This window comes from Thalassophryne amazonica, chromosome 22 (assembly GCF_902500255.1).
Source record: "Thalassophryne amazonica chromosome 22, fThaAma1.1, whole genome shotgun sequence".
Lineage (NCBI taxonomy): Eukaryota > Metazoa > Chordata > Actinopteri > Batrachoidiformes > Batrachoididae > Thalassophryne > Thalassophryne amazonica.
The window spans coordinates 21,711,076-21,737,786 of NC_047124.1; the positions used below are offsets into that span (position 1 = coordinate 21,711,076).

The window sequence follows — 26,711 nt, forward strand, 5'->3', positions numbered from 1 at the left end:
CAAAATGCTTGAATGCAGTGAATGAAACAGCTACTTCACATAACGATCCACTGTTTCAAAATGCTTGAAACACTAAATTAAGCCCTTCCCTCAAAAAATAATTAGACTGCAAGAGGCTGCCAATGAATCACTGCTTACAAGTGCTTGAAACTAATTGAAACAAATGCTTCAAAAATTAATCGTTTTGCAAGACACTCAAATCTACATTTGAAACAATTACCTTGGACAATTCACTCCTTCACAGCATTTGAAACACTAAATTAAATCCTTGTGTTGGAAACTGAGTAACCATGACAAAGTTCTAACTCTAATAAATTGCTTCAGTAAATGACTGTTTAGAAAAGCCCAAAACACTGAAAATAAATGCTCCAAAAAATAATTCACTCATTCAAAATGCTTGAAACTCTAAATTGAAGCCTTGTCTTGGAAAACAACTGCTTCAGAGTGTGGGACAGGCACTAATTCATTGGTTTGAAGAACTTGAAACTAAATGAAACAAGTGCTTCAAAAATGATTCATTTTTCAAGACACTCAAAACTACAACTGAAACAATTACCTCAGAAAACAATTCACTCTGTCACAGTGCTTGAAACATTAAATTAAACCCTTGCGTTAGAAACTGAGTAACTGTGACAAGTTCTAAATCGCTTCAAAAAACAACTCTCTGTTTAGAAAAGCCCAAAAAACACTAAAAATAAATGCTCCAGAAGATAGTTCACTCTTTAAAAATGCTTAAAACTCTAAATTGAAGCCTTGCCTCAGAAAGCAACTGCTTCGGAGTGCTAGACAGGCACTGATTCATTGGTTGGAAGAACATGAAACTAAATGAAATGCATGCTTCACAACTGCTATACAAAATAATTGCATAATGAAAAGCCCAAAACCCTGAACAAAGGAAATGTCAAAATACTTGAAACACGAAAAGTTTCAAGTTATTGCTTCAGACAATGATTCACAGCTTTGAAACACACAAACACTAAATTAAGTAGTTGTTTCAGAAATGCGTAAAGGATGATGATGGTGACATCTCGTGTGCCCCCCCCCCCCAAAAAAAATACATTTCTGGTTACGCCCCTGGCCTCCTTTTTTTGGTGATGGGGGGGGGGGGGGCTTCTCTACATATATAGTGTACAGTGTTGTGCAGGGTTTCATATAATGTGTGTAAAGGACGGACATCAGTGAAGCAGGAAGGTTTGCACATAACACGACACACATGCGTGCACACACTCTCTCTAACGCGTCCTCATTACCCTAGCAATTTGGCAGCTAATTGCTGCTGTGAAAACATTCTGCTCACTCTGCTTTCCTCGTTCCACTGCTGCTGCTCACTTTCTATTTAACGTCATGTCTGACTTTATGTTTGAGGTGATGAAACTTATCGTCACTCCCTCAAATTTTTCAGTATTTTGCATGGATTGCACTGCAACACACCCCTGAGAAATTCACCTACATAAAATACAGTCTAGGACCAATAAATCAATGAAACACAGAAAAAGTAAAAAAAAAAAATCTCCTGTGCTCGCACCACCGTGGCGTCAATTTCTAAACCGAAAGCATTCCTAATGTCTTGTTACCGTTGTCTCAACCACAGAAGCAGTTTGTGACAGTTGGAACAAACACAATAAAAACAAAGAACAAAACAAAAAGGATTGGTCACCAAACCATCAAAAAAGTGTTCTGCTCAGAAGCTAAAAACAGCTCACGTTGAGATAAGAGCGTGTTATCTCCTGATAACCAGTTACCTTGGTATCACAAGAAAACAAAGCAAGTCATAGCAAAAACTCAATAGTCACAATAGCGTCATTTTTTTCCATTATGAATTATCTCATTATCTCAAGAAACAGGGTGATGTTACCTTGAGATAAATTTGCCAATGATGACAAAAAAAGACATTAAAAAGTAACATTCTTTCCATGTGTATAATCTCTAGACATAAAGTTCATAAGTACCATAGGTTACGTTATCTCGGTATCTCGTGATAAAGCCAGTGATGGCCAAAATGGAACATTCTGCATAATAACATTTTCTTGTGAAGATTTATTTCAGTACCTCAAGAGATAAACCATCATGACAAGATGTCAATTTAAAAAAAAAATCTAAAAAAATTAACTTGTGATCTTGCCATGAGGGCATTTAAAAAGTAATTGCAAGCAAGGCATCTCATCTGCCGGACATTCTGAATGAAAATAAATTTAAGAAAATGGCAGCACATTAAATCACTGACAGTCTAACACATGAAATGTTAGAAATATTCAAGAAACCTTTTGCACAGACTGTATTTTGAGGCACAGATCACTTTTTTTATATTAATGCTCACAAATTTAGCTTCAAGTCAAACTAGATTAGCGAACAGTATGTTTCTTTTTCTTTCAGCTGCCCTTGTTTGCTTGGAATCTCTGGATCCGGTAAGATTCATATCAGGATATTTCACACTGGATAGCCATTCCTGATGCAATGTTAGTTCTACATGGAGAAACCTGCTCACTGCTCCTGATGTTACTAAGCAGCCTCTCAGTTAGATGCTCATCAGGAGCTTCGTTTCAGAGATCCGACATACAGTATGGTAACATATTATTGGACCATCCCTTGGTTATGTTGCTTTAGACGTAGACTGTGTTTCATAATTATTGTATGGCCTTGCCTTGCAATGTGGAGCGCCTTGGGGCAACTGTTTGTTGTGATTTGGCGCTATACAAGAAAAAAGTTGATTGATTGATTGATTATGTAAATCATGAATATAGACGGGAAACTCTAGAGCACGTCGATTTATTACCTCCACCAACCAACGGAGGAGGGCAGCAGTCATGTGATTGTCCCTGTCTGCCCATATGTTTGTTTGGGAACCCTATAACTTAAAACATTAATAATAATCAAGAAAAATTCAACAACTTTTTGGTTGTGAACTTATTATTTTTATTGTCCCGTGAGTCACACTTAATACTGAACCCATTCATTCATGTGCACATTTTTCCACCTCAGAAATGAGGTGTGATCTTCACAAGTGAGCAGTTGAGTGTTGCGTGGCGAGTTGTCGGCGACTCACCAGTCTGTAAAGTTCTGTGACGCTGATTTCATCTGGGTCCACCATGCTGAACTCTCGCCTGGGAACCAGATCCAAGCCAAGCTGTCTGTAACACACACATACACACACACACACACACACACCCACACCCACAGTCAGTGGATGAAAGAGTGCGCACAGTGTTGCAGTGACAGCTGATACCAACAATCCGACTCAGTTTAGCGGCACAGCAGGCGTTTCTAAAAGGCCAGCAAAGAGACGACTGAGCTGAGCATCAACACTGAGAAAAAGAAAAAAAACATGCAACAAACACACACACACACACACACACACACACACACACTGCACCAGCCAGCTGACAAAAAACTGCTGTAATGTCAGTCGTCTAACTAAATTCAGCAGCTCGCCATCTTCCCTGAGAAACGGATGAAATAAAATCATCATCTACCTTGAATAATAAGTGCTTTATGTCAATGTAAATTTTTATGTTACTGGTCATAATCAATGATTTATAAATATACACCAGTATTGATTATAATGTCCCAAAGGAAGCTGCAAGAGTTTAGAATTTTTAACCTACTTTCTCTACATTAGTACACTAAAGAGAAGAGACTTCAGACTGTTTTTTTATTATTATTATTATTATTATTAAGAAATTATCGCTCGTGTATGGTTATGTGAGCCAGGGCAGGGAGTCGTGCTTTCTCGAGTTGCCACATCTCAGCTGGTTGAAAAGTTTGCTTGTTAACTGAAGAGCTGAGGTATTTCTGGCTGCTGTGTTTGTGACAAAGTGTCCTTGAGCAGGGCACTAAACAGAACTTGTGCCGATAAGTGATGAGCCAATAACAACAGAGGATAAATATAATTACATGCAGTTGGTTTTTAAAATTTTAAATAATAATAATCTTCATTTGTTCAACAAATCTCCCAAAGTCAGATTGTCAATGAATGCATCAAAAGGTTTCTGGCTCGCAGGCTGAATGCTGAGCAGTAATGACACTGCACTGAGAAAAAATAAAAAGTACTCTGAAAGGTCCCAGTGATAGATTACTGCTTGATTTTCATAAAGTGCTGTGAAATTATTTCAGCAGCTGCAGCTGAGTCAGTGTCGCGGGTTATCCCCTGACCGTACGTTTGCTGTGTTTGATCCACAAGTGCAGAGTGACGAAATGTCCTTGAACATGACACTGAACCCCCTAAACTTCACAACGTTAGGACACGTTGTCACCTTTGACCTCACGGAAACGTCAGATAAACTTGTAGATAAAAAGGAATTGTGAAATTAAAGGATTCCAGTGGCTGAGCAGATGTTTCTTGCATACAGAGAAGATTTTATGTGAAGGATGGACGACAACATGAAAACATAAACACTGAGGTGACGCAATAAACAGTGATATATTGTAGCAGCCCATCTTACAGTGAGCAGCCCATTTTACAGTGAGCAGCCCATTTTACAGTGAGCGGCCCATCTTACAGCGAGCGGCGCATCCTACAGCGAGCGGCGCATCCTACAACGAGCGGCGCATCCTACAGCGAGCGGCACATCCTACAGCGAGCGGCACATCCTACAGCGAGCGGCCCATTTTACAGTGAGCAGCCCATTTTATAGTGAGCGGCCCATCTTACAGCGAGCGGCGCATCCTACAGCGAGCAGCGCATCCTATAACGACCGGCGCATTCTACAGCAAGCGGCCCATCCTACAGCGAGCAGCGCATCCTACAGCGAGCAGTGCATCCTACAGCGAGCAGTGCACCTTACAGCAAGCAGTGCACCTTACAGCGAGCAGTGCACCTTACAGCGAGCAGTGCACCTTACAATGAGCAGTGCACCTTACAGCGAGCAGTGCCTCCTACAGCAAGCGGCGCATCCTACAGCAAGCGGCGCACCTTACAGCGAGCGGCGCATCTTAAAGTGAGCAGCCCATTTTACAGCGAGTGGCGTATGCTACAGCGAGCAGTGCACCTTACAGTGAGCAGCACATCTTACAGAGAGCAGCGCATCTAACAGAGAGCGGCCCATTTTACAGCGAGCGGCGTCTCTTACAGAGAGCGGCGCATCTTACAGAGAGTGGCTCATTTAATAGGGAGAAGCACATACAGCGAGTGGCGCACCTTACAAGGAACAGTCCATCTTACAGGGAGCGGCACATCTTACGACAAGCGGCACATCTTACAGCAAGCAGCCGATCTTACAGCAAGCGTCCCATCCTACAGCGAGCGTCACATCCTACAGTGAGTGTCGCATCTTACAGCGAGTGGCACATCTTACAGCAAGCGTCCCATCCTATAGTGAGCATCGCATCTTACGACGAGCGGGACATCTTATAGCGAGCAGCGCATCTTACAGCAAGCAGTGCATCTTACAGCGAGTGGTGCATCTTACAGCGAGTGGTCCATATTACAGCATGCTGCACATCTTACAGCATATGGCGCATCTTCAAGCGAGCGGCAAATCTTCAAGCCAGTGGCCGCATCTTTCAGCTAACAGGGCATCATAGAGCTAGTGAGGCATGTTACAATGAGCATCACATCTTATAGCTCGTGGCACATCTCAGTTGGTCAATTTGCACCACTGCTTTAAGCAGCAAAGTTTTTTCTCTCTCAAAGTGCTTTTATTAGCATTACAACAAATAAAAGCATTTTATTTTTTCAAAAACTTTGATCTTTAGAAAGCATTTTTAGAGCATTGTCTTATAATCAGGGCCAACACTGTAATTATTATTCGACAAGTTTTCATGACAGTCAACCAGTTAATTTTCCATGAAAGTAATGAAATAAAAAAGAATACTTCAAAAGCGAAGACTTCTCTCTCTCTTCCTGTTTTCTACTCACTCGTTGCCCCAGTCCAGTCTCGCTGTGATGTGCTGTTTAACGTCCCTCATGCGGTCATGGGTGAGGTGACCCACCAGCACCTGCCTCCTCAAGTCCAGGATTTCATTCATCACATGCCAAAGCCGGTGGAATAAATCACCCTCACTCTTCTGAAGAGAGAAGGAAATATTGGGGAGGGAAAATGGAGGATTGGGAGAAGAAGGCATCAAAAAGTGCAGCAGATACAGGAGCACACTAAAAGACAGTGAATGAAAGAGATGAGACAGAAGTGGCAAGAGGGGAAAACAGATTTAAAAAAAGTTCCTGCATGCGACCCAAAGTGTAACTAAACAAGAGCGACAGAATGCAGAGAAAAGCCAAATTGATTCTGAGATGGAGAGAGCAACGCGGAGAGGGAAGCAGATACAAGCATTTAAAATGGATTTGTGCAAATTAGCTCGAGTGTCCTGCTGCTCTTTGCCGGGAATTTATGCACTTTGATCCCAAAGTATTCATCAGCTCAATTTAATCAACACCCCAGATAGCTTAATAGGCCGTAAACACAATCAATCTAACTAATAAATGTGCATGAAAGAGCTTCGACTGCGCCTTTGAATCCCTCTGGGCAAAACTTCCCTTCAAAACTAAAGAGATGAAGACTTCACTCAGGTGGGAGCGAGATTTAAACCGATGCAATCTGCATTCGTGTGTTCTGTAGGTTCTTACCACATAGAGCTGCTTCCACATGGTTCCCCAATCTCGTAACGTTGACGTCATCTCCGTGATGACTGAATCTTCCACCGGGATCACCGTCTCAAACTGCCTACAAGTACGGAACGCACAAATATACCAACAATTAATGAATAGGATATGCAGTGGTGGGTGTAGCCAAGCAAAAGTTTAGCTTACATAACCGCTAATGGAAAATTTAAGAGTTACAACACTAATCTGCTAACCGCTAATTTTATTATATGAATGTTGTTGGGAAGAGTAGAGCCGTAATCAAACACACTGAAAACAATAGGTGCAAGTTGCTGCCTGTTTAGATCTGTTAGCATATCATTCAGCCAACATTAACTATTAAACATCATTAATATTAACATTAACATTATTAAACATTTAATAGTCTGTGTTTAACAACAAGAAATTTGGCCACAATATTCTGTCAAAACAAGTCAGGGGTCTGCATAGATTAGGGTCCACCCGGAAGGAGATTTCGGAAGCGCAGAGAGGTGAAGCAAACATAGCCCGCTAATGCTCACGCTTGATAATTCTACAGAATGACCAGCACAAAACGTCATGAATGGTACATCACTGGCCAACAAACTGCAACAGCTCGAGCTCACAATACCTGTGCAATTAAAACAAAGAGGATGGGCTGCATCATGAATATTAAACATGGCTAAGCCTGATGATACTGGGAGAGCCTAACAGGCTAGCACTGCAGGATGTGCAGCTAACCGTTATATGACAGAACTTTAGGACTTTATACACATACAAAAAAAAAAAAAAAACTGGTGCACAAACATAAACATTAGTGATAAATGCCATTCACTGAAATTTATCTAGAAAATGTTCCCTGATACATAAACTCCAACAGTAAAAAAAAAAAAATGTTTGTAGCATTAAAGGTTAGCATAAGGAAATTTAGCAGAAGCTACTTAAGGAACTAAGGGCTCATTCACACTAAGACGTCAAGTGGCTGATGCCGGCTGACGTAGCGGATTCTCAAAAACCTGTTTGAAACACCGGCGATGGTGCACTCCAGGGGTCCAAATTTCCTGTCGCCAATGCAGATAAACATAGCCCAGCAGAGGGCACCATTGTACTGGCAAAGTTTGACATTTGGCGATGGTCCACTGGCTCACACAGGACTTAGTTTTTTTGCAGCGCACACCCTGAAGCAGTAGTGTAGCTTAGCAAAGCAGATCATTGATGACGTAATGTGACATAGCCGACAAAAACTCTGCGATTGTATCACTTGTGGCTCGTACATCATCGAGACAGGTTCTCCATATTCCTTAACATTCCTTCGTATTTCTACATACAACCCCTGGCAATAATTATGGAATCACCGGCCTCGGAGGATGTTCATTCAGTTGTTTAATTTTGTAGAAAAAAAGCAGATCACAGACATGACACAAAACTAAAGTCATTTCAAATGGCAACTTTCTGGCTTTAAGAAACACTATAAGAAATCAGGAAAAAAAAAATGTGGCAGTCAGTAACGGTTACTTTTTTAGACCAAGCAGAGGGAAAAAAATATGGACTCACTCAATTCTGAGGAATAAATTATGGAATCACCCTGTAAATTTTCATCCCCAAAACTAACACCTGCATCAAATCAGATCTGCTTGTTAGTCTGCATCTAAAAAGGAGTGATCACACCTTGGAGAGCTGTTGCACCAAGTGGACTGACATGAATCTTGGCTCCAACACGAGAGATGTCAATTGAAACAAAGGAGAGGATTATCAAACTCTTAAAAGAGGGTAAATCATCACGCAATGTTGCAAAAGATGTTGGTTGTTCACAGTCAGCTGTGTCTAAACTCTGGACCAAATACAAACAACATGGGAAGGTTGTTAAAGGCAAACATACTGGTAGACCAAGGCAGACAAAGCGTCAAGACAGAAAACTTAAAGCAATATGTCTCAAAAATCGAAAATGCACAACAAAACAAATGAGGAACGAATGGGATGAAACTGGAGTCAATGTCTGTGACCGAACTGTAAGAAACCGCCTAAAGGAAATGGGATTTACATACAGAAAAGCTAAACGAAAACCATCATTAACACCTAAACAGAAAAAAAAAAACAAGGTTACAATGGGCTAAGGAAAAGCAATCGTGGACTGTGGATGACTGGATGAAAGTCATATTCAGTGATGAATCTCGAATCTGCATTGGGCAAGGTGATGATGCTGGAACTTTTGTTTGGTGCCGTTCCAATGAGATTTATAAAGATGACTGCCTGAAGAGAACATGTAACTTTCCACAGTCATTGATGATATGGGGCTGGATGTCAGGTAAAGGCACTGGGGAGATGGCTGTCATTACATCATCAATAAATGCACAAGTTTACGTTGATATTTTGGACACTTTTCTTATCCCATCAATTGAAAGGATGTTTGGGGATGATGAAATCATTTTTCAAGATGATAATGCATCTTGCCATAGAGTAAAAACTGTGAAAACATTCCTTGCAAAAAGACACATAGGGTCAATGTCATGGCCTGCAAATAGTCCGGATCTTAATCCAATTGAAAATCTTTGGTGGAAGTTGAAGAAAATGGTCCATGACAAGGCTCCAACCTGCAAAGCTGATCTGGCAACAGCAATCAAAGAAAGTTGGAGCCAGATTGATGAAGAGTACTGTTTGTCACTCATTAAGTCCATGCCTCAGAGACTGCAAGCTGTTATAAAAGCCAGAGGTGGTGCAACAAAATGATGATGTGTTGGAGCGTTCTTTTGTTTTTCATGATTCCATAATTTTTTCCTCAGAATTGAGTGATTCCATATTTTTTTCCCTCTGCTTGGTCTAAAAAAGTAACAGTTACTGACTGCCACAATTTTTTTTCCTGATTTCTTATAGTGTTTCTTAAAGCCAGAAAGTTGCCATTTGAAATTACTTTAGTTTTGTGTCATGTCTGTGATCTGCTTTTTTTCTACAAAATTAAACAACTGAATGAACATCCTCCGAGGCCGGTGATTCCATAATTTTTGCCAGGGGTTGTATTTCTTCATGCCTAAGACATCCAGAGGAGGTGGTACGTCCAGTCAAGCCTCCATCGTTGGACAGTGCGGCAAACATCAGCATTCCCCGACTGGTGTCCATTTAGCTCCTACGGAGTCTGGTGGACCTCAGCACGGAAAAACGGTAAGCAACTTCTCACTTCTCATCAGCAAACGCCGGGCTAATCGTCACAGGGTCAATGGGCCATAATGGTTCTTAGTTAGCTGAAAGGTAATCTGCTAGCGATAAAGTGTGCGCACTACTGCCAATAAGCCATTTGAAGGCAGGGCAACAAACACACAATATTTAGTAAAATTTCTTACCCTTTATTCTTGACGTGGGCATTCTTCAAGTGGATGTAGCTGGACGGGAATATTCCCTTTGAGCAGGAGATCAACAGATTAACGAAATGCGCTTGACAGAGTAAAGTAGAAGTTTTGTTTGATATACTTGAAAACTCTGAACATATTTACAATTAAAACAAACATTGACCAATTTTTACATCAGTCTTCTGCACACATTTCCAGAAACCAATGAAATTTTCATCCAGTTAGTTGGTTGATTGGTTTGTCACCAGCACTACAGAAAAACCTACATGGCAATTTTCAAAAAAACGTGGTGGGGGTGGCCAAAAAAAACAAAAACAAAAAAAAGTAAAAGATTTTGATGCAGGTCCAAAATTGTTTGAGGATTTTTTTTTTTGTTTTTTTTTTTTTTGTCAGTTTTCATAGTGAACTGTGTTATTGCAAATGAGTTGGGGAGTGTTCCGCTAGACCAGTAAGGCTCGATAAAATAGGTTTCAAGGAGGAATAATTTATACATTAGAAATTTGTACAATTTAAAAATTCTCTGAAAGGTTTCCAAACTGAAAGATTTCTTTTTAATTACACTGAAACGGCACAGCTGAAATTGCCAGTTGCAGCTGAGAATGACAACCTTGACGGAGACTTTTAAACAAGATTTGTTTGCAGGAACAAGGACGTTATTAAGGAGCCTGAATCAAGTATGATATAGTCACACGTGTGCATAGACAAAACATGCAGACAGTCTCACTCACCTTGACATTTGGGTTCTTCAGGATGAATCCTCTGTACCAGCCTGCACAGAGAGCAGCGAGTTAAAAATCCAGTGTCGACTAAACACACCAAGCGCAACATTTGGCCATCTCAGAACTACAACCTTTGATAATAAAGACTTGTTCACGGGAACCGAGTTTAACATCTACAAGGGGGTGATGTTCCCCACTCTCATCTGGATCCGAGAGTAATCATCTCAAGAGCCTTGAGAAATATCATCAAACATCGCTGCAAAGAGTCCTCAACATCAAATGGAGAGACATGCTAACAACAGCATAGAAGCTATGATCCTCAAAAGTAAACAGACTTGTAGGTCAGGTAGGACATATCATCAATGGCCGTCTTCCAAAGCAGATCTTGTTCTTAAAGCTCAAAAATGGCAAATGGCCAAGTAAGACAGCAAAAATGCTTCAAAGCAGAGGTACTCGTAAACAGCAACACCAGCTGTTCTGCATCTAGTGACACAAATGACGATGTTATGGCTGAAAAGATGCAGATAACATATTTGACAATATCGTCACTCCAAAAAAGGTGACCAGATCCAATCTGTGTGTCTGTTTGGCAATCCTCATTTTGCATCTTGGTTAGAATATTAAAACATAGCACCCAGAAGGGCATGTGAGTGGAGCGGGAGCGAGTGTAGAGTGGCATATTTGAAAAAACAAAACAAAACTGGAATGTCAAATTAAACTCTTGCTTGGTCTCACTCCACTTTTGCATACCAGACTGCTACCGGACCCACTCACACGACTGACGAGGCATGACTGACAAAGAATGCATATGACTATGCAATATTATTAAGCCTGAAATACAGTGCATGCATCACGTCGGACATGTGCAACACACAGGACTGCAGTTGCATTGTTACACGGTCTTCTCACATCATTTGTCTTTGATAAAGACTTTTATTCCACATTGTGTCTTCTGTGACTGTTGGATGCAATTTTACAGGTTAGTTTGGGCTTTTGTGTGTGCGCGTTTGTGCACTCTATTATTTTTATTTATTTTTTTTTTTTACTGGCTTGTTTAGCTGAATAGCAGCTGCCACTTGACATCATGTCCCTGGATGCATACCTCATGTTTGTTTTCTGTTTTGGAGCAAGGACAGAGATTTTATTGGAATGAGATGAAAACTGACTGGAGTGGGCTATCAGCGCTGTAGCAGGCACCAAAAATCACAGATGTAACAAAACCCATCCGGAATTTGATCAAAGTGTTTAGCCCAAAAGGGAGTTGCAAAAATGTGATTTGAATTGAAAATCGCATTTTTGATGTAAAAGAGTTGATTCAACTTTACAGCAGATCCTGATCTGATCTTGAATCCAGAAACCAAGAAACCTGATGCTTGTGAAAAGCTGTGAATCGATGAATTGAATCCATTTCACAAAGGCCGACGTAATGAATTTACAAACTTTAAGCATCTACTATACATGGTGACAGATTCAACGCAGGTCATCGTTGACAACTACTCCCTTTGCTTCGACCTTCTAAGAGAAACACTGACAAAACAGGAAGAAAATCAGCATTCTGGCTGTATGAATAATAAATTATAAGGCATGTTGAGATTGCTTTTGCGATCACTGTAAGTCCTTCTCAATAAGAGCATTAGCCAATATCTAAAATGTAAATGTACTAGGTTATTCTCCCTCTTGTCTTGAACCCATCCATCTGTAATTTGTGGAGTGTTTTCTTCCGCTTTGTTGCAGGCGTCTAAGCCCAGAGAAGCACTGAGTAATTTGTCTGGTCTGCAGGGTGGAAAACATGCTCACTATTTCCTAAATGACTCATGTGTGCAGTAGCAGAGGTCACAAACTGTGACAGTTCTTTGCATAGAATGATGGAAATGCAACAGTATAGAAAATGTGATATTCTTAGTTACAGATCATTTTACACAAAAATGCATTCGACACAGAGACTGAGATCAAGTTGGAGTCAGAGGGGCCCCACTGAAAAACTGATCGGCTCTTAGTATGGCCCGTTCGCCTTCTCTCAGGGTCAGAAATCCCACTACTCTTCTATTAATTCCTAATAAGTACAACTATACAATTAGGCTGAAGAACAGCTTTTTCCCCAGAGCTGTGGTGGGTCTAAACAAGGACAAAAAACAAGCAAATAAATAAATAAGTCCATTCTATCATTCTACCTGCAGATAACACAGATGATATTTGCAATTGCTCATACTGTAATAACACTGTAATAACAATTTACTGTTTATTATGATGTTTTGCAAATATGCTTATTTTTAATGAATGCTAATAGACAATTTTCAAGTTGCGCCACCACCTTGAAACCAAGACTTCCGGTTAGTGAGCCTCTCGTTCGCGTGTTTGGTGTCATTAGAAACAACAGCTTGTTATGACGCCTCACTCACGAAGCGGCTAACCGATCGGTTGTTATGACGCTTCACAGAGCGGCTAACCAATGGGATGTTATGATGCCTCACTCACGGTGCGGCTAACCGATCGGTTGTTATGACGCCTCATGGAGCGGCTGACCGATCGGATGTTATGACGCCTAATGGAGGGACTAACCAATCGGATGTCATGACGCCTCATGGAGCGACTGACCGATCGATCACATGTCATGATGCCTCATGGAGCGGCTAACCGATCGGTTGTTATGACGCCTAACGGAGGGACTAACCGATCGGTTGTTATGACGCCTCACAGAGCGGCTAACCAATCTGTTGTTATGAAGCCTCATGGACCGGCTGACCTATCGAAGCTGGACGCCGGTTAAACGATGTCTCCGGAAGTCAACTTAAGTTCAGATTTCTTGTTTCCTTTTGGCTTCGGTGTAATTCGTTAGTGCAGTGTGACCGGGGCTTTACATTCGTTGCTAGGAAAATTCAACGACCAAAATACCAACATTCTGCGCACAATGAACATGTTTTCACTATTATTTGATTTCTTTGTGCGACTGACATCTTTATTCAAGCATTCAAAAGGTTATTCCTACCGCCACACAACTCCAACCACAAATGAGAAAGTTTCTTAACAGTTCTTCTTACTGAACGAAACCGCGTCTCCCTAACTGGACAGAGTTTTGATGTCATCATGTATGTGCTGCTTTATCACAACTTGAAAATCCCCCATTGCACAGTCATGCAACTGCATGATTATTAGTTGTCACATACACACACACACAATGTTATGTATTTAACTTCTCTTTATTGTATAGACATCTAAATATAAATACAGCTACAAACCTCATCTTGCTCACTGCAACATCATGAAAAATATTCCATTTTATTCTATTCTATTCCATTCTCCTGCTGAGTATCAGGTCGGGTGTGGGAGATGGTGCCGAGCATTACGACATTCAACCCATCACATCTCCCAAAATAACTGTTCTTTTGACACCAAGTTATTCCAGTGGAACCCAAGGCAGCGTCTCTACATTTGGTGCCGGACTTTGGCTGCTCACTGCTCCCAGTGGTTGGATTGCGTCTAACTGTAATTAAGATGGGTGAAATGCAGAGGACCCAATTCATTGTATGTACATCGCACAATGACAGTAAAACCCTCCTTGTTGCTCTTCTTCTACAGACAACCGTTGTCACCTTAGGTAACTAGTTAGTATCAAAGTCCCACAACCATACAGTAAGACAGAAGTAGCAGGACACTAAAGACCTCTACCTATATCCTCCTGAAAAAGTATTGGCATCGTCAAACACGTCTTTCCAGTGACGTCATGACTCCCAGGCACCTCTTGATCTCAAAGGCCAGGACCCAGTGAAATGAAGCATCACAATGGTTATATATGATCCACATCAACTGTAAGCAGTGCAGTTCAAGAAATGAGACACATAAACTGGTAAGTACTTTGGATCCTCCAACTCTAGGAGTAATCTCTAGGAGTACTCCCAATTCTGACCAATCTTTCAAAATTGACATGTTGGCTGGACACACCTGACTGTAAACAAACTTGGCATGTGAGGTCTGCAACTCACCTCCAAGAATTCTATTGTATTTGAAATCAGGTCAAACTTTAAGATTACTGTTAATGTTTTTTTTTCAGGCTACAAATTGCTTCATATACTCCCAATATGAGCGGTAACAGAGTTGTATTTTTGAGAAAGGTGAGCATGAGGATGCAGACACAAACACAAACGCCTTCACTTCGCGAGCGCTCTGTTTAGAAGTGCCAACAGTATCAAAGTAAGGCACAACGATTAGCCCGTGTCCTTTTTGCCCATCTCTGCCTCCTCACTGCTGGCAGGACCTTTGAATTGGTTCCTCCCCTCGGGGCCGAGTTTTCCACTGGCTGCACTATTGTCTGCTTCCTCTGGAGTGTCACATCCTTTTGGCTGATCTCACTGCACGACTGGCTGGTTCAAATGTGCCTCCCAAAAAGAAGTGAGAAAAAAAAGCGTGTCAACAGCTCTGAAATCAGGAGATGCGCGCGTGCGTTCTGTCTGATTTGGTATCCTATGCTGACGATACTGTTCTAATTACAGTCTATTCCTCACGTGATGGGTTTCGATCTTATGTGTTCCTCGATGTGATATTCTTCATTTGTGACGATCGCATTCCTGGAGAGAGAAGATAGGAGCGACGACACAGTGGGAGAGGATGAAAGAGACACCGAGACAGGACAAGCAAACGTGTGGAAACAGAGACAGTAAAGGACACGGAGAAAGCAAGTTGAGGAGAAAAACAGACTCAGCGTGGGCAGGAAGGCGGAACAGCAGCCGGCCTGTGGTGCAGGAAAGAGTGGCAAGCATGTATTTCCTCAGACATTCATCACAGACGCAATTGTGCTCATTTGGCACGCGTGCACGCCGCGCGGCAATAGTCATCAAGCTGACACGTGAGAAATGCGTTGACTCCGATGAAGTCCTCGAGGTGGAAGTTGAGTATGCGGAAGAACAAACGAGTGTATTTGATGCAACCTTTCCGTGTCTGTGTCCTCAGTCTGGCACAGGGTTGGTCTGCTCCTGGATGCGTGGCGGCTGGTTGGGGTTCCCTGAGGTCACTCCTTGTCTGCATTGGTTTAAGTGCTCTGTCTGTGCAGCTGCTGAGTTTGTTTGCACTTTGGAGCCAATGCTGCTGTTTTTGTGTCCTCCAGTGTCAACTCTTTGATTTTTTTTTAAGCTGTTTCTGATTATTTTTGTGCTGCTGTCTTGGTTACCATTGCTGTCACTGTTTTAACAAGGTTCCCGTCAATGCTTCTGTTTTGTTTTTTATGATGTTGTTGCTGTGGGCGTTGCGATGGACTGTTGGCCTGTCCAGGGTGAACCCCGCCTCTCATCCAATTACCATTGGGATAGGCTCCAGCCCCACCCCCAACCCCAGCGTGACCCTTAATTGGAATAAACAGGTATAGAAGATGAATGAATGAATAAATGAATTAATAATTTAATGTTATTGCTGCAACTAGGACCATTTTGTGTCGGGTCCAGTTAGAGCTCAGCACAACTCAGCTGATTTACCAAAAATGATCTGGCCAAATTTGTCCGCACCACTTGGTAAAAGTAGGGAAAAGTTGTTTTTTTTTGTTTTTGTTTTTTTTTAGTTGGTTTGTTTGTTTCCCCCCACATAACTCAGTTGGACTCATTAGCCTGTCCTTGGCAGCGCAACTTGCCATGCAAACTTGATGTACACTTCAAATAAACAAACAAACAAACAAAGAAAATTGGTATCTCAAATGAACAGTCTGCATACTCGATGTCAAATCTGAATGCTGAGCTTTTGCCAAACACTAGGTGGTCTGTGGTAGCCAACAATCCAGAAAAGCTCTAAAAAATCTTGAACATGTTCAAAACCAACACAAGCTTAAGTGACATTTCCCGACCTGATCAAGACACACCGAGCAGTACAAATAACCACTAACCCCATAAACTGCGCAGAGGTGCAACAACAGAACATGGCACCAAGCCCGGTCGGGTTTGAGCTCTCCTTCGGTGTGTTTTCACACCTATCCTATGGTAAGTTTCAGTCGGACGACTGTGGTTTGTTTCTGCACGTCGTTCAGTTTCGTTGGGGAGGTGTGAACATGCATTTGAACTTGTGCATGCAAAATAAGCAGCCCTGAGTAAAAATTTGGGTGTGCGGCGCCAAATCGACAATGACAACAATACCAATTTGGGGGGCAATGTCATTTTTTATTTTTAAAAATAGATTTTAAAAATACATTTAAAGAACTTCTTACAGAGGAGAGCGTTCACCTGTTTGCAGACCGGCTTCATGTCCAAAATATTACTCACTGAGGTGAAGCCAGTCAAATCTAGCGATAGCGCTGATATTAGCACCTCAGTTAAAAGGATCCTGAATTTTCAACTATGATGTCAACGCAAGAACACAAAATCAACAGTTCCATTAATGAGGAGATGGTGTATTCATACAGGGCTTTTATTTAGGTTCATTATTGTGCTGGAAACTGTACCAAGGGAAAACTATAACATTCTAACATTTTGGTCCCTGGCTCTCAGTTGTCCAGGTGGTTTCGATAGTAGAGAAGCTTCAATCTTCGACTAGACTGGGTTGCTTGACGCGAGGACGTTTCGCTTCAAATCGCAGAAGCTTCCTCAGCTAAAATTCTTGCTCTGGTAGTCTGACTTCTGTCGTGACTCTTGTAGAAAACATACAGAAGCCACAAAAGCTGGAGTTTTAAACCTAACCAGACCCCTCCTACTGAGAGTCAGACTGCTATTGGCTAGTGACTAAACAATAGCTTTAATTAGCACCTATTGTGCTCTATTTAGCTCCCTCGTAATGACAGGGTAGCTGTCCATCCTAACGACGGGACTGACGCCTCTCCTGACGGCTCTCCTGATGATGTGAATGACTCATTACCATGAACAAAAGACTGAAACTGCTTTGACCTGAGTACCCCACTGTAAACAGGGGACAAAGTGTGTCTCAGACAGAAGTCAGACTACCAGAGCAAGAATGTTAGCTGAGGAACCTTCTGCGATTTGAAGCGAAACGTCCTCGCGTCAAGCAACCCAGTCCAGTCGACGATTCAAGCTTCTCTACTAAGGTTGTTTGTTTGTTATTTGTTTCTTTTGTCTCCCCCCCCTTATATTTTTGGTGGAAATTAGCCAGTCTGCGTTCACCATGGTTCTGTTCAAAACCTCTATGACCATCAGAGAATGGTACTTTAGCTATTTCAATACGGGTTTAAGCAGCGGCGGTTTTACACATCTGCCATGTGACCAAGGAGAGTTTGAGCAGACTGGACTAAAACAATTCTACCACATGCTTAAAAGGAATATAATTATATACGATAACACAAATTCTAATTTGAATTCCAGCTAGCAAGACAACTTTTACCCGGAATAACGTTAGCCGATGAGGTCGATTTCACAGCTGAATTAGCAAAATAAATAAATAAAAATCACAAAATTATTGAAAATACACGTATCCCGTCAATTCAATTTCAATTAAATTAATTTCTATAGCGCCAAATCACAACAAAGTTACCTCAAGGCGCTTCAGACAAGTAAGATCTAACCTTACCAAGCGACAATGATAAGGAAAAACTCCCTCTGATGATTTGAGGAAGAAACCTCAAGCAGACCAGACTCAAAGGGGTGACCCTCTGCTTGGGCCAAAACTGTCAAGCATTAAAGTGATTTAAAATACATTTCACTAAACTTCACCATTTGCTGCTGTCTCACTACATGCTACGACGTGTTGCCAAACTAACGCATGCACAAACAACTTTGCGCTACTTCCAGTTGTCGTAGCAATGCTGAAAACCATCACTGCGTAAACTCCTCCATGCTTGAATGTGTTCCCATCTAGACCATTTCGACTTTTGCTGTGTGCCCATGTGAGCGCGCGACGTACCTTCACATTTCTCCAGGATCTGCACAGTGTCTCCTATCTCCAGCGGGAGGCCGTGCTGGACGGTCCCACGAAAACTGACCAGCACTGGAAGGCAAACAAGCACACGACACCAGAATGAGCGATGTAAAGTTATCGAAAGGTTTGGTGACACAAGCAGAGTGATGAAAAAATATATAAACAAACAAACAAACTGGTGGAACAACAGGATTAAAAATATGACAGAGAAGCAAGATCAATATTCTGCATAGGTTAAAGTCATAGGTGATAAAAAGGTCTCAGTGCTTCTGCAGAGCAGCACACACACTCCTGCAGCATATATGAACTTTGAAATTAATAACAAAAGAAGAAGAAGCACAAAAGACAAACCTTAGATTCTAATCCAGCTCGAGTGGTTTTGACAAATCGAGTGTTTTGCTGAAATACAGCTTTACCCACCGTGCACAGGGTCATAAATCATCTTCTCATGATGCGGCGACAGAAGGAGCATTCATATTTTTTATTTATACCCCGCTTGTTTGTTATCACGATTGGTTCTCCGCTGAGACGACAGCCAATGTCTGACCTGTGAGAGATGAAGCGCGGCTAAAATAACACACTCGGGTCTTATTTCTATCTGGATTTCCACAAACGCCTCCTGCTGGAAACGTCTGCATGATGAAAGTTGAGCGAGCGCACGTGGAGAAATTAAACAGGTCATCCTCTGGGGTCAATATGGAAGAAGTTGACTTGTTTTCCAGATGGACAGCAGGAGTAAAGATGGATGAATTGGTGGAACAAAGAAGAAATGCAGTAAAGCTGAGCCAAGGTCTGGTGTGTTTTTGCCATTTTTCCAACCCAAAGTGCCTTTACAGAGGCTTTCAATCACGGCGCCATCCACACACGTCCAGTCAGTACTTGTCAAAAATTTTCAATCTTGTTCACCACCTCACAATTCACACTCGCCTGCAGTTGGCCAGCGATCAATAACATGTATTAAAAGCTACCTCTCTGCGATCGTTTGTCGGTTTATTTGGTGAACATTTTTCCCTTCAACACAATGACAAAACACCAATAGTTTGCTTTTCTCCTGTTGACATTTGCCCTTTATTGTAGGGACTTCTTTGTTTTTTTGTTGAGCTTCCTGTGTCATCTCCTGCCGAGAAACACAAGACGTGCAGTTGCAGACGGTACTGTCATTTTCACCTCCTGCCTTTGAAAACCCACCAGATTCATTCAGCGAGACATTTTTAACATAGCAGGCAAAAAAGCAAACCACAAGGCGCAGAAAGTTTCAAAACCCAACAGCGGGTGGAAAAAGAGCTTAATCGGATGAGTTTATGTGCAGCTAGGGATTATATACAACCGCGTCAATAAGAGGTTTGGACCCACCTTTTGTAATCTTGCCTCTGTGCACCACCACAAAATGAAACCTCAAGATGTACTTGTAATGTAGACAAAAATATATTAACTCTTTAGGAATTGCAGCTGTTTTTAGACACAGTCCCTCTATTTTCAGAGAAACTAAATATAAGCAGGATTATTACTACTCCGTGAGAATCAGCCAAACAAACCCTGGCACTGAAGATGTCTAACAACCCAGCAAGAGGATCAGCCTGATACAACTGCTCAAAGCAGGCAGCCTGGCGTGACAGCGCAGCGGAGGTATCTATCAGGACTGAACCATTTTCTGCCACAATTGCAGTGAGATGAGGTGTAGATTTGTAGAAACAAAATGCTTTGATTCTTCTGTAGGCAGGTCGAGGGTCACTAGACCACGGACGGTGAGTCCTTCGGCCACAGATTCCGCTAACAAATGCCTCCTTGTCCACTTTAAGTGCCATCACAGCCCGCTTTCTAAGCTCCTCGTACTGCCGAGGACTTCCATCAAGACGTGCACCATGACTCCTGTGGATGAAGCTGTGAATTGTGATTTCATCTGGTCACAAAAATAAAAAGACGGCTGCAAGTCCTGAATGCATAATGCACTATTTTTGCTAAACCCCTTGAATTAAAGCTGAATGTCTACACTGTAAGAACATCTTGACTGATTTATTTCAGCTCTACTGTGGGGGTGTGCAAAGGCAAAAACCCATAACTGTCCAAATAATTAGTGTGGCACAAACAACCCTAACATGTGAACAGCTTATCTACACCCTACGATGCACTGATGGTTTTCTATACTGAATGACACCATGATGGCATAATGTCCTGCACTCTGTGTACACCCTAGTGGGCATTAAAAAAATGCAGTGCCACTGGGCTGAAAGCTGGAATTTTGGCGCATTCTACGCTTTAAAAATCACAAAGATTGTCCATTTTTAAAGAAGCAACTAGGAAAAGAACGACGCTTATGGTGCATTAACAGAGAGCGTTAGTGCGTCCTGTGAGACAGCCACAAGCGATGTGCCAGCTGACAGAGTTCGCCAGCTCTTTAAAAACACTGCTGTCCCACGGCGACTTCATCACTGCAAACCCAACATTCACTGTGGAACATGCAGAAAAATTCACCCACCCGTCCATACGCACAGAAATGCAAATATGCAGACAGATTCAGGACAGTGCACACTGAGCTAGTGCACAGACGTGGTATTCACAGAAATAGCTCGTTCAAACCACTGTGTATACAAGTGCACACAGACGGGCATTCAGACACGGGCACGTGCACAGATGAAAATGGTTACACTGGGATTTGGAGTGGCATTGTGGAGCTGAAATCCTTGCACCGCGCAGAACTCAGAGGGATCCCAGTTACAGCTAAAGTGGTTAGCGAGAATTTCATTTCTTCTGCCTACAGGGCGCGATCACTGTACCTGAACGCATCGTCCAAACAGCAGAGAGAGACATTTTTTTTCCTCCCCCTCTGGAGAGGGATTATATTTAATCCAATTCGATTTAAAGATACACCGAACTGTGCCCAAGAGCTCCGGAGTAAACAGTGTAGATAAGAAACACTGTCATGCAGAGGTACTGACCAACATTATGAACATGACCAGTGTGATGTGTCACCAGTTCTACGTGACACTAGAAGCATCGGTCAGGCCCTCTGGCTCCGCCCCCTCCACCCTCGCTGAAAGATCGTGCCTGCAGACAGACGCACAGACTGAAAAAGTGAGTCCGCGTTCAAAAACACCAACACATTTGAGAACGTATCATTGCTTGAAATAAGCAAGGTTACAAAGGTTACAGTACTGGGAGGGCGGACAATAGCAGGAGAAACACTGCACCACATCCACTGAAATCCATCATCCTACCAAACACCCAGACCATGCAGGCACTGATCAGAGTCGGAGCCTGACAAAGAACGTCCTGAGGAGAATTCCACTCAGACACGATGACATCCACCACCTTGTTGGGGATCCAATCTGTTCTCAGGATGTCCCACAGAAAAGCCTGACAACTGAATCAAACGCTTTGCGAAAATAGACAGAATACAAAGAAGCACCGTCAATATTCACACTTGCTTGCATTCAGTGAGTATAATCCAGTTTATAGTTGACTTCTTGTGCGTGACTGAAGGAGTTCAACTCCAAAACCACAGATCCCTGGAGCTTTCCGCACCTTTGAGATCTCATTAATATTGTCATATTTATTAGGGCCAGTTGTTTATGTGGTTTTATAAATGGAAAAAGCAAACTTAGACAAAATGGTATTAAAAACAAGAGTCATTAGGAGATGAGATATCACCCCCCCAATCCCCACAAATCAGTAATACAAAGTGTCAGGGGAAGTACACCCTAATGCTAAATATGAATGAATTTGGTCAAATGGTTCTTGAGATACCGCAGTAACAAGGGTGGCAATGACAATATCTTGAATATCTCGCTGTAACCTTGAAACTGACCCCAGGTCACCGTAATCAACAGGTGTCAGGTGATTACCCAAGTACACCCTTGTGCTAAATATGAATGAAAGTGGTCGACAATGACAATATCTTGAATGTCTCACTGTAACTTTGAAATTGACCCCAAGGTCACCGTAATCAACAGGTGTCGGGTGATTACCCAAGTACACCCTTGTGCTAAATATGAATGAAAGTGGTCGACTGGTTCTTGAGATATCGCGCAAACAAGCGAAAACGGATGGACAGTATTTATAAATAAATAAAAAAGGTAAGAGTTGCTTTCCAATTGGCAACTCATTAAAAATACTTCAGCAGGATTTAAAATCGTTATAAAATATACAAAATTGTTTACAAACAAATGTGAGGATGAAGGAAGAATAAGAAATTTTCTTGAAACTCGAGGAATCGAAACTCAAGAAAAAAAAACAGATAAACAAAAAACAACAAAACTGTATTCCAAAATATTATGAATGCAGTGAGCAATCTTGGGATTTTTTGCAAATATTCAACATGCTGATATTTTCTAAACTCATGTTGGCACATACAAATATAAAACATTGTTTTGTTTTCTTTTAATTTCATTAAATGGTGCCAAGTCTGTCCTGCATTCAAATTTACCAGTTCCTCTTATTTTGATGTCCTTATTTGACATACTCCCACAAAATACAACAAAAAAACATTTGATTATACCCTAAATTGTGATTACATGATTACACTTCACAAATTCACTCATGAACAAACAAGGAACTTATTTAAACTTCGGTGAAATGCAAATTATACGTTGATGCTGCATTTTATTTTTATTTAATGCGGTAACAGTAAAATTAATATCTTTATTAATTACTAGAGAGAACCTGCCTAACCAGCAGCGTCTCCACTCTTTTCTTCATTGTTGTCTGTTTATCCAATACCACAAGCATTTTCTAACCTCACTTATTTATAATTTATGTAGCAGCAAACCTCCAACTCGTAGTTTGCCGGAGGTGGTTTTTGCTCCTTCATTTTGGCAGAGTAGCCCACAAACACACAAAAAAAAGAAGATTCAGCTGTATTACCCATCAACCCAGGCGGTGATGATGATAGGGAGGACCAGCACAACTGACAACTTCTTGACATCGCGTGCTGTGTGTTACTGAGCGCGTGTCAGTCCACATTTTGTGTTGGCGCTCGGCCAAAAGCCTCGTGTTCCCTCAAGCTATAAAAATCCAACCTCTGCAAGAGATTTGTCACAAAAGCATATCTGACTTTGTAATTCAGACATGGAAACCTGAAAACATCTCTACTTTTGGAATTCATTCAAAGCCCGGCCGCTCGCGTGCGCGCATGGAGCCAATCGTTGCAAACGCACTCCCACAGTGCGTGCCCGCTGCATGAATTATCTAAGCCACTTCCCCAGCTGCAGTCAACTAAATTATTCAGTTTCAAGTTGCCCGTTCTTTCTGCGGTGATATAAAGCTTCCCGCCCACCGATCTACAAGCCAGCTGCTGTCTGCAAATGACAGTCATCTGTCTTTTGCTGATTATCAAATGTCTGGGATGCGAAATTGGGAGAGTGAAACAGGTGTTCAGTCAGGAAGCTGTTGTTATTTTGCCTGAGTCTAAGTTATTGTGGGGTGCACAATGAAAATACAATGAAAATGGGCAGGAAGATGCTGGACAAGCCTGTTGACCACAGAGCTGCTGCAGAGTAAAACAACAGGCGAAGAAAGTCAGGGAGGGACGATGCAAGGAACGGGCCACTGCGTGCACATGCCTGCATATAAAAACATGCAAATATAGAACATCTAGTGTAAGAAGAAAGCGACAGAATATGAATATGTAATTGCATAAAAAGAACAAAAGCGGAGCTGAGGTGCTGTCACACAAATGCCAACTGAACCTGTTGGGCACAGTTTCCATTCAGCTTGCACTGATCAGCATTTTAGCAACTAGAAGACAAACCGATCCTCTGACGTGAATAAAAACCCTGATTCAATGAAAGGCTGGTCTGCTAGGTCACTGCAAGGACAACGCTATACTTGATCAGTCAAGCCCAAATGAGATGACAGAGAAACAAGTGCTGGAGCTGAAAATAAGCGGCACTCTGGTGGACATCTGCAGGTTTGACACTGATATCGAGTGTCACCGAGTTGACATGGCGCCACTCATCTCTGTCACAGCACTTATGAACGTCACTTTGAGATTCTGGCCTGAAGGTCATATTGGAAAAATATGCTGCTATAAACTCTAAACGCTACAGCAAGTTGTAAAGTTCAAACTGTGCTTGAATTCAAACATCACACGGCTGAATGACACTCGAGAGAACGCAAATCAGTGCAACTTGATTAACAACAGAAGCCGTCTCAAAGCACTACAGACAGAGTAAAGTCTAGAGTCTTACACCGACCCCGTGAGCAATCACATCTGACACAACGATGAAGACAATCTTGCAACAAGAAGAAACCTCAAGCAGACCAGATTCAGTGGGGTGGCCATCTGCTATGATCAGACAAACCAAAAGACTCAAAAACACAATTGATAAAAACATACAGTGGCTAGAACAGTGAGATGGAAGCAGTGTCTGTGCGTATCCTGACGAAAGGTCTCAGTCATTCAGGTTGGACATCACCAGAAAAATTCTTCCTGGACTTAAAAATATTTCCCCACTCATCTTAGCCATGGTGTAGATCGGAATCAACCAAGGCAACTTGAAGAACTGGGAGTTGGGGGAACAGTGGGCATTCTGAAAAACACAGACATCCGTGATGTGATTACCAAAAGCTAACAGCAACAACTGGCTTCTTCTTCAGGGGTTACGCGTTGCTGCACTTTCTGCAAACTGTATGTGGTGCTGCCCCTAGTGGTGAACAAAAGGCGAAGAGAGACAGTGCCAATGGTTTTTGCACAGGAGCAAAAACCTGGAGAAGCTCCCTGTTTTTTCATTCGAAGGGAAGAAATGCCACATTTGGCTTTTTTTTTTTTAAATCATGGAAAATTAATCTCTATAGTAAACAAAGAATATTGCACCATACCAAATTACATCCCCTAGTGGTTCGCAACCAATCCTGGAAAATTTCATCAGGAAACCCCAATGCTACTTATTCTCACCTTAAAAAAAAAACAAAAAAAAAAAACATGCATCAGAAATTAAAACTTTGGAATTCTGGTCTCATTGTTGGAGGATTACTTCAAAATTCCAGAGTTGATGTCAATAAATACTGGCTTCACCAACTATTCACTTTGTTGGATTTCCCTTAATTGGTCGTGGGCTAATGAACCACTCATTCGAAGGTTCATTGTTATTCCAGCATCAAGTCCTGATGGGACACAGTTCCTTTGAAACAAGGATGAGCAGCAACGTTTTGACAGACAGAACATGCATTTTGGTTGTTTAAAATGCATTTACGGTGTGCCACTTGCTACTATTGGTAGTATTGCTTCGAAAGTCAGGATCCCAAGAAAGCTTCCTGACATGGATTAGCTTTACGTATTTTAGGGGGCTGCTTTGAGTTAAGGTCTGTCAAACCACGTTACATTTAGTTTGGTCCTCTCTCCTTCTAAGCTACTTAGAAGAACAAATGGTGCCGTGCTGCCGGGGGGCTCCGAGTCGCTGGGCTCTTCCTGCACAAACAGCCTGAGGTTCTTCAGAAAGCAAAAACTGAATGAGGCATGTGTCATGTCAGCAATCAAAGCTTGATACAGCATTGCTGCTAGACTCGATGTTACAGAGGGTTTCATGTTTTTAATCCAAGAAGAAAAATATTAAGGAAACATGAAGAATTGTGCTGCATTGATTTCTGTCTCGGTGCCTTCAGCTTTAACAACTTTTTTGTTCTAAATCTCACACAGCAAATTTTATTCTAAACGCTTGTGAATATGCTTTTTAACCTCATTTGTCTGACCCTTTCTTCTCTGTGACTGATCTGACAAAAATTTACATGCATCACCCACTGCTCTCTGTTAATTATACAACAATTATATCATTAATATGCTAATTAGACAACATAGAAACGGGTGGCGCTCCAACAACCTCCGATGCTGCCAAATGTAGGACTAATGAATATTTTATTTGGATCTGAAAATATATTTAAAACTCCCCAAGAAAGGATAAGGCAGTTTCATATTTGTATACAAGATTTTAGAAACACAGAAATGATGAGTGACAGAGTGATAGCCAAAATTATGCAATACTTTATGTCCCATTGTGCTTTTCTCAATAACCTTTCCTCCCATTTACAATTTCAATTCTGTCATGTCCATGTCTATTTGGAGAGTTTCACAGTTTTGCAATTTTGCTTCTATAAACTGTGAGAAAGACCCGTGAGGGAAGCCACCAAGACAACCACAATATCTCTGAAGGTGTTACTGGCTTCTGTAGCTGCAAAGAGCAGCTTCTATCTGTTGCATCATCAGTTATACAGCTTCATGGTAGAGTGACACAGAGAAGGATTTTTTTTTTTTTTTTTTTAAATGTC

At 41.7% G+C, this 26,711-nt stretch overlaps 1 protein-coding gene across 6 annotated transcripts in view; it reads right to left on the reverse strand.

The window, feature by feature from the left end:
- The window catches only part of dock4b (dedicator of cytokinesis 4b), a 198,848-nt gene that overhangs the window by 124,907 nt on the left and 47,230 nt on the right, over positions 1–26,711 (reverse strand). For all 6 annotated transcript variants that reach the window (XM_034163849.1, XM_034163846.1, XM_034163848.1 and 3 more), the window contains exons 2-7: positions 18,438–18,521; positions 10,623–10,663; positions 9,889–9,944; positions 6,560–6,656; positions 5,855–6,003; positions 3,044–3,128 (exon numbers count right to left, since the gene is read on the reverse strand). In XM_034163849.1, coding sequence (XP_034019740.1) covers positions 3,044–3,128; positions 5,855–6,003; positions 6,560–6,656; positions 9,889–9,944; positions 10,623–10,663; positions 18,438–18,521 — 512 coding nt within the window. The remainder of the gene's footprint in view (positions 1–3,043; positions 3,129–5,854; positions 6,004–6,559; positions 6,657–9,888; positions 9,945–10,622; positions 10,664–18,437; positions 18,522–26,711) is intronic.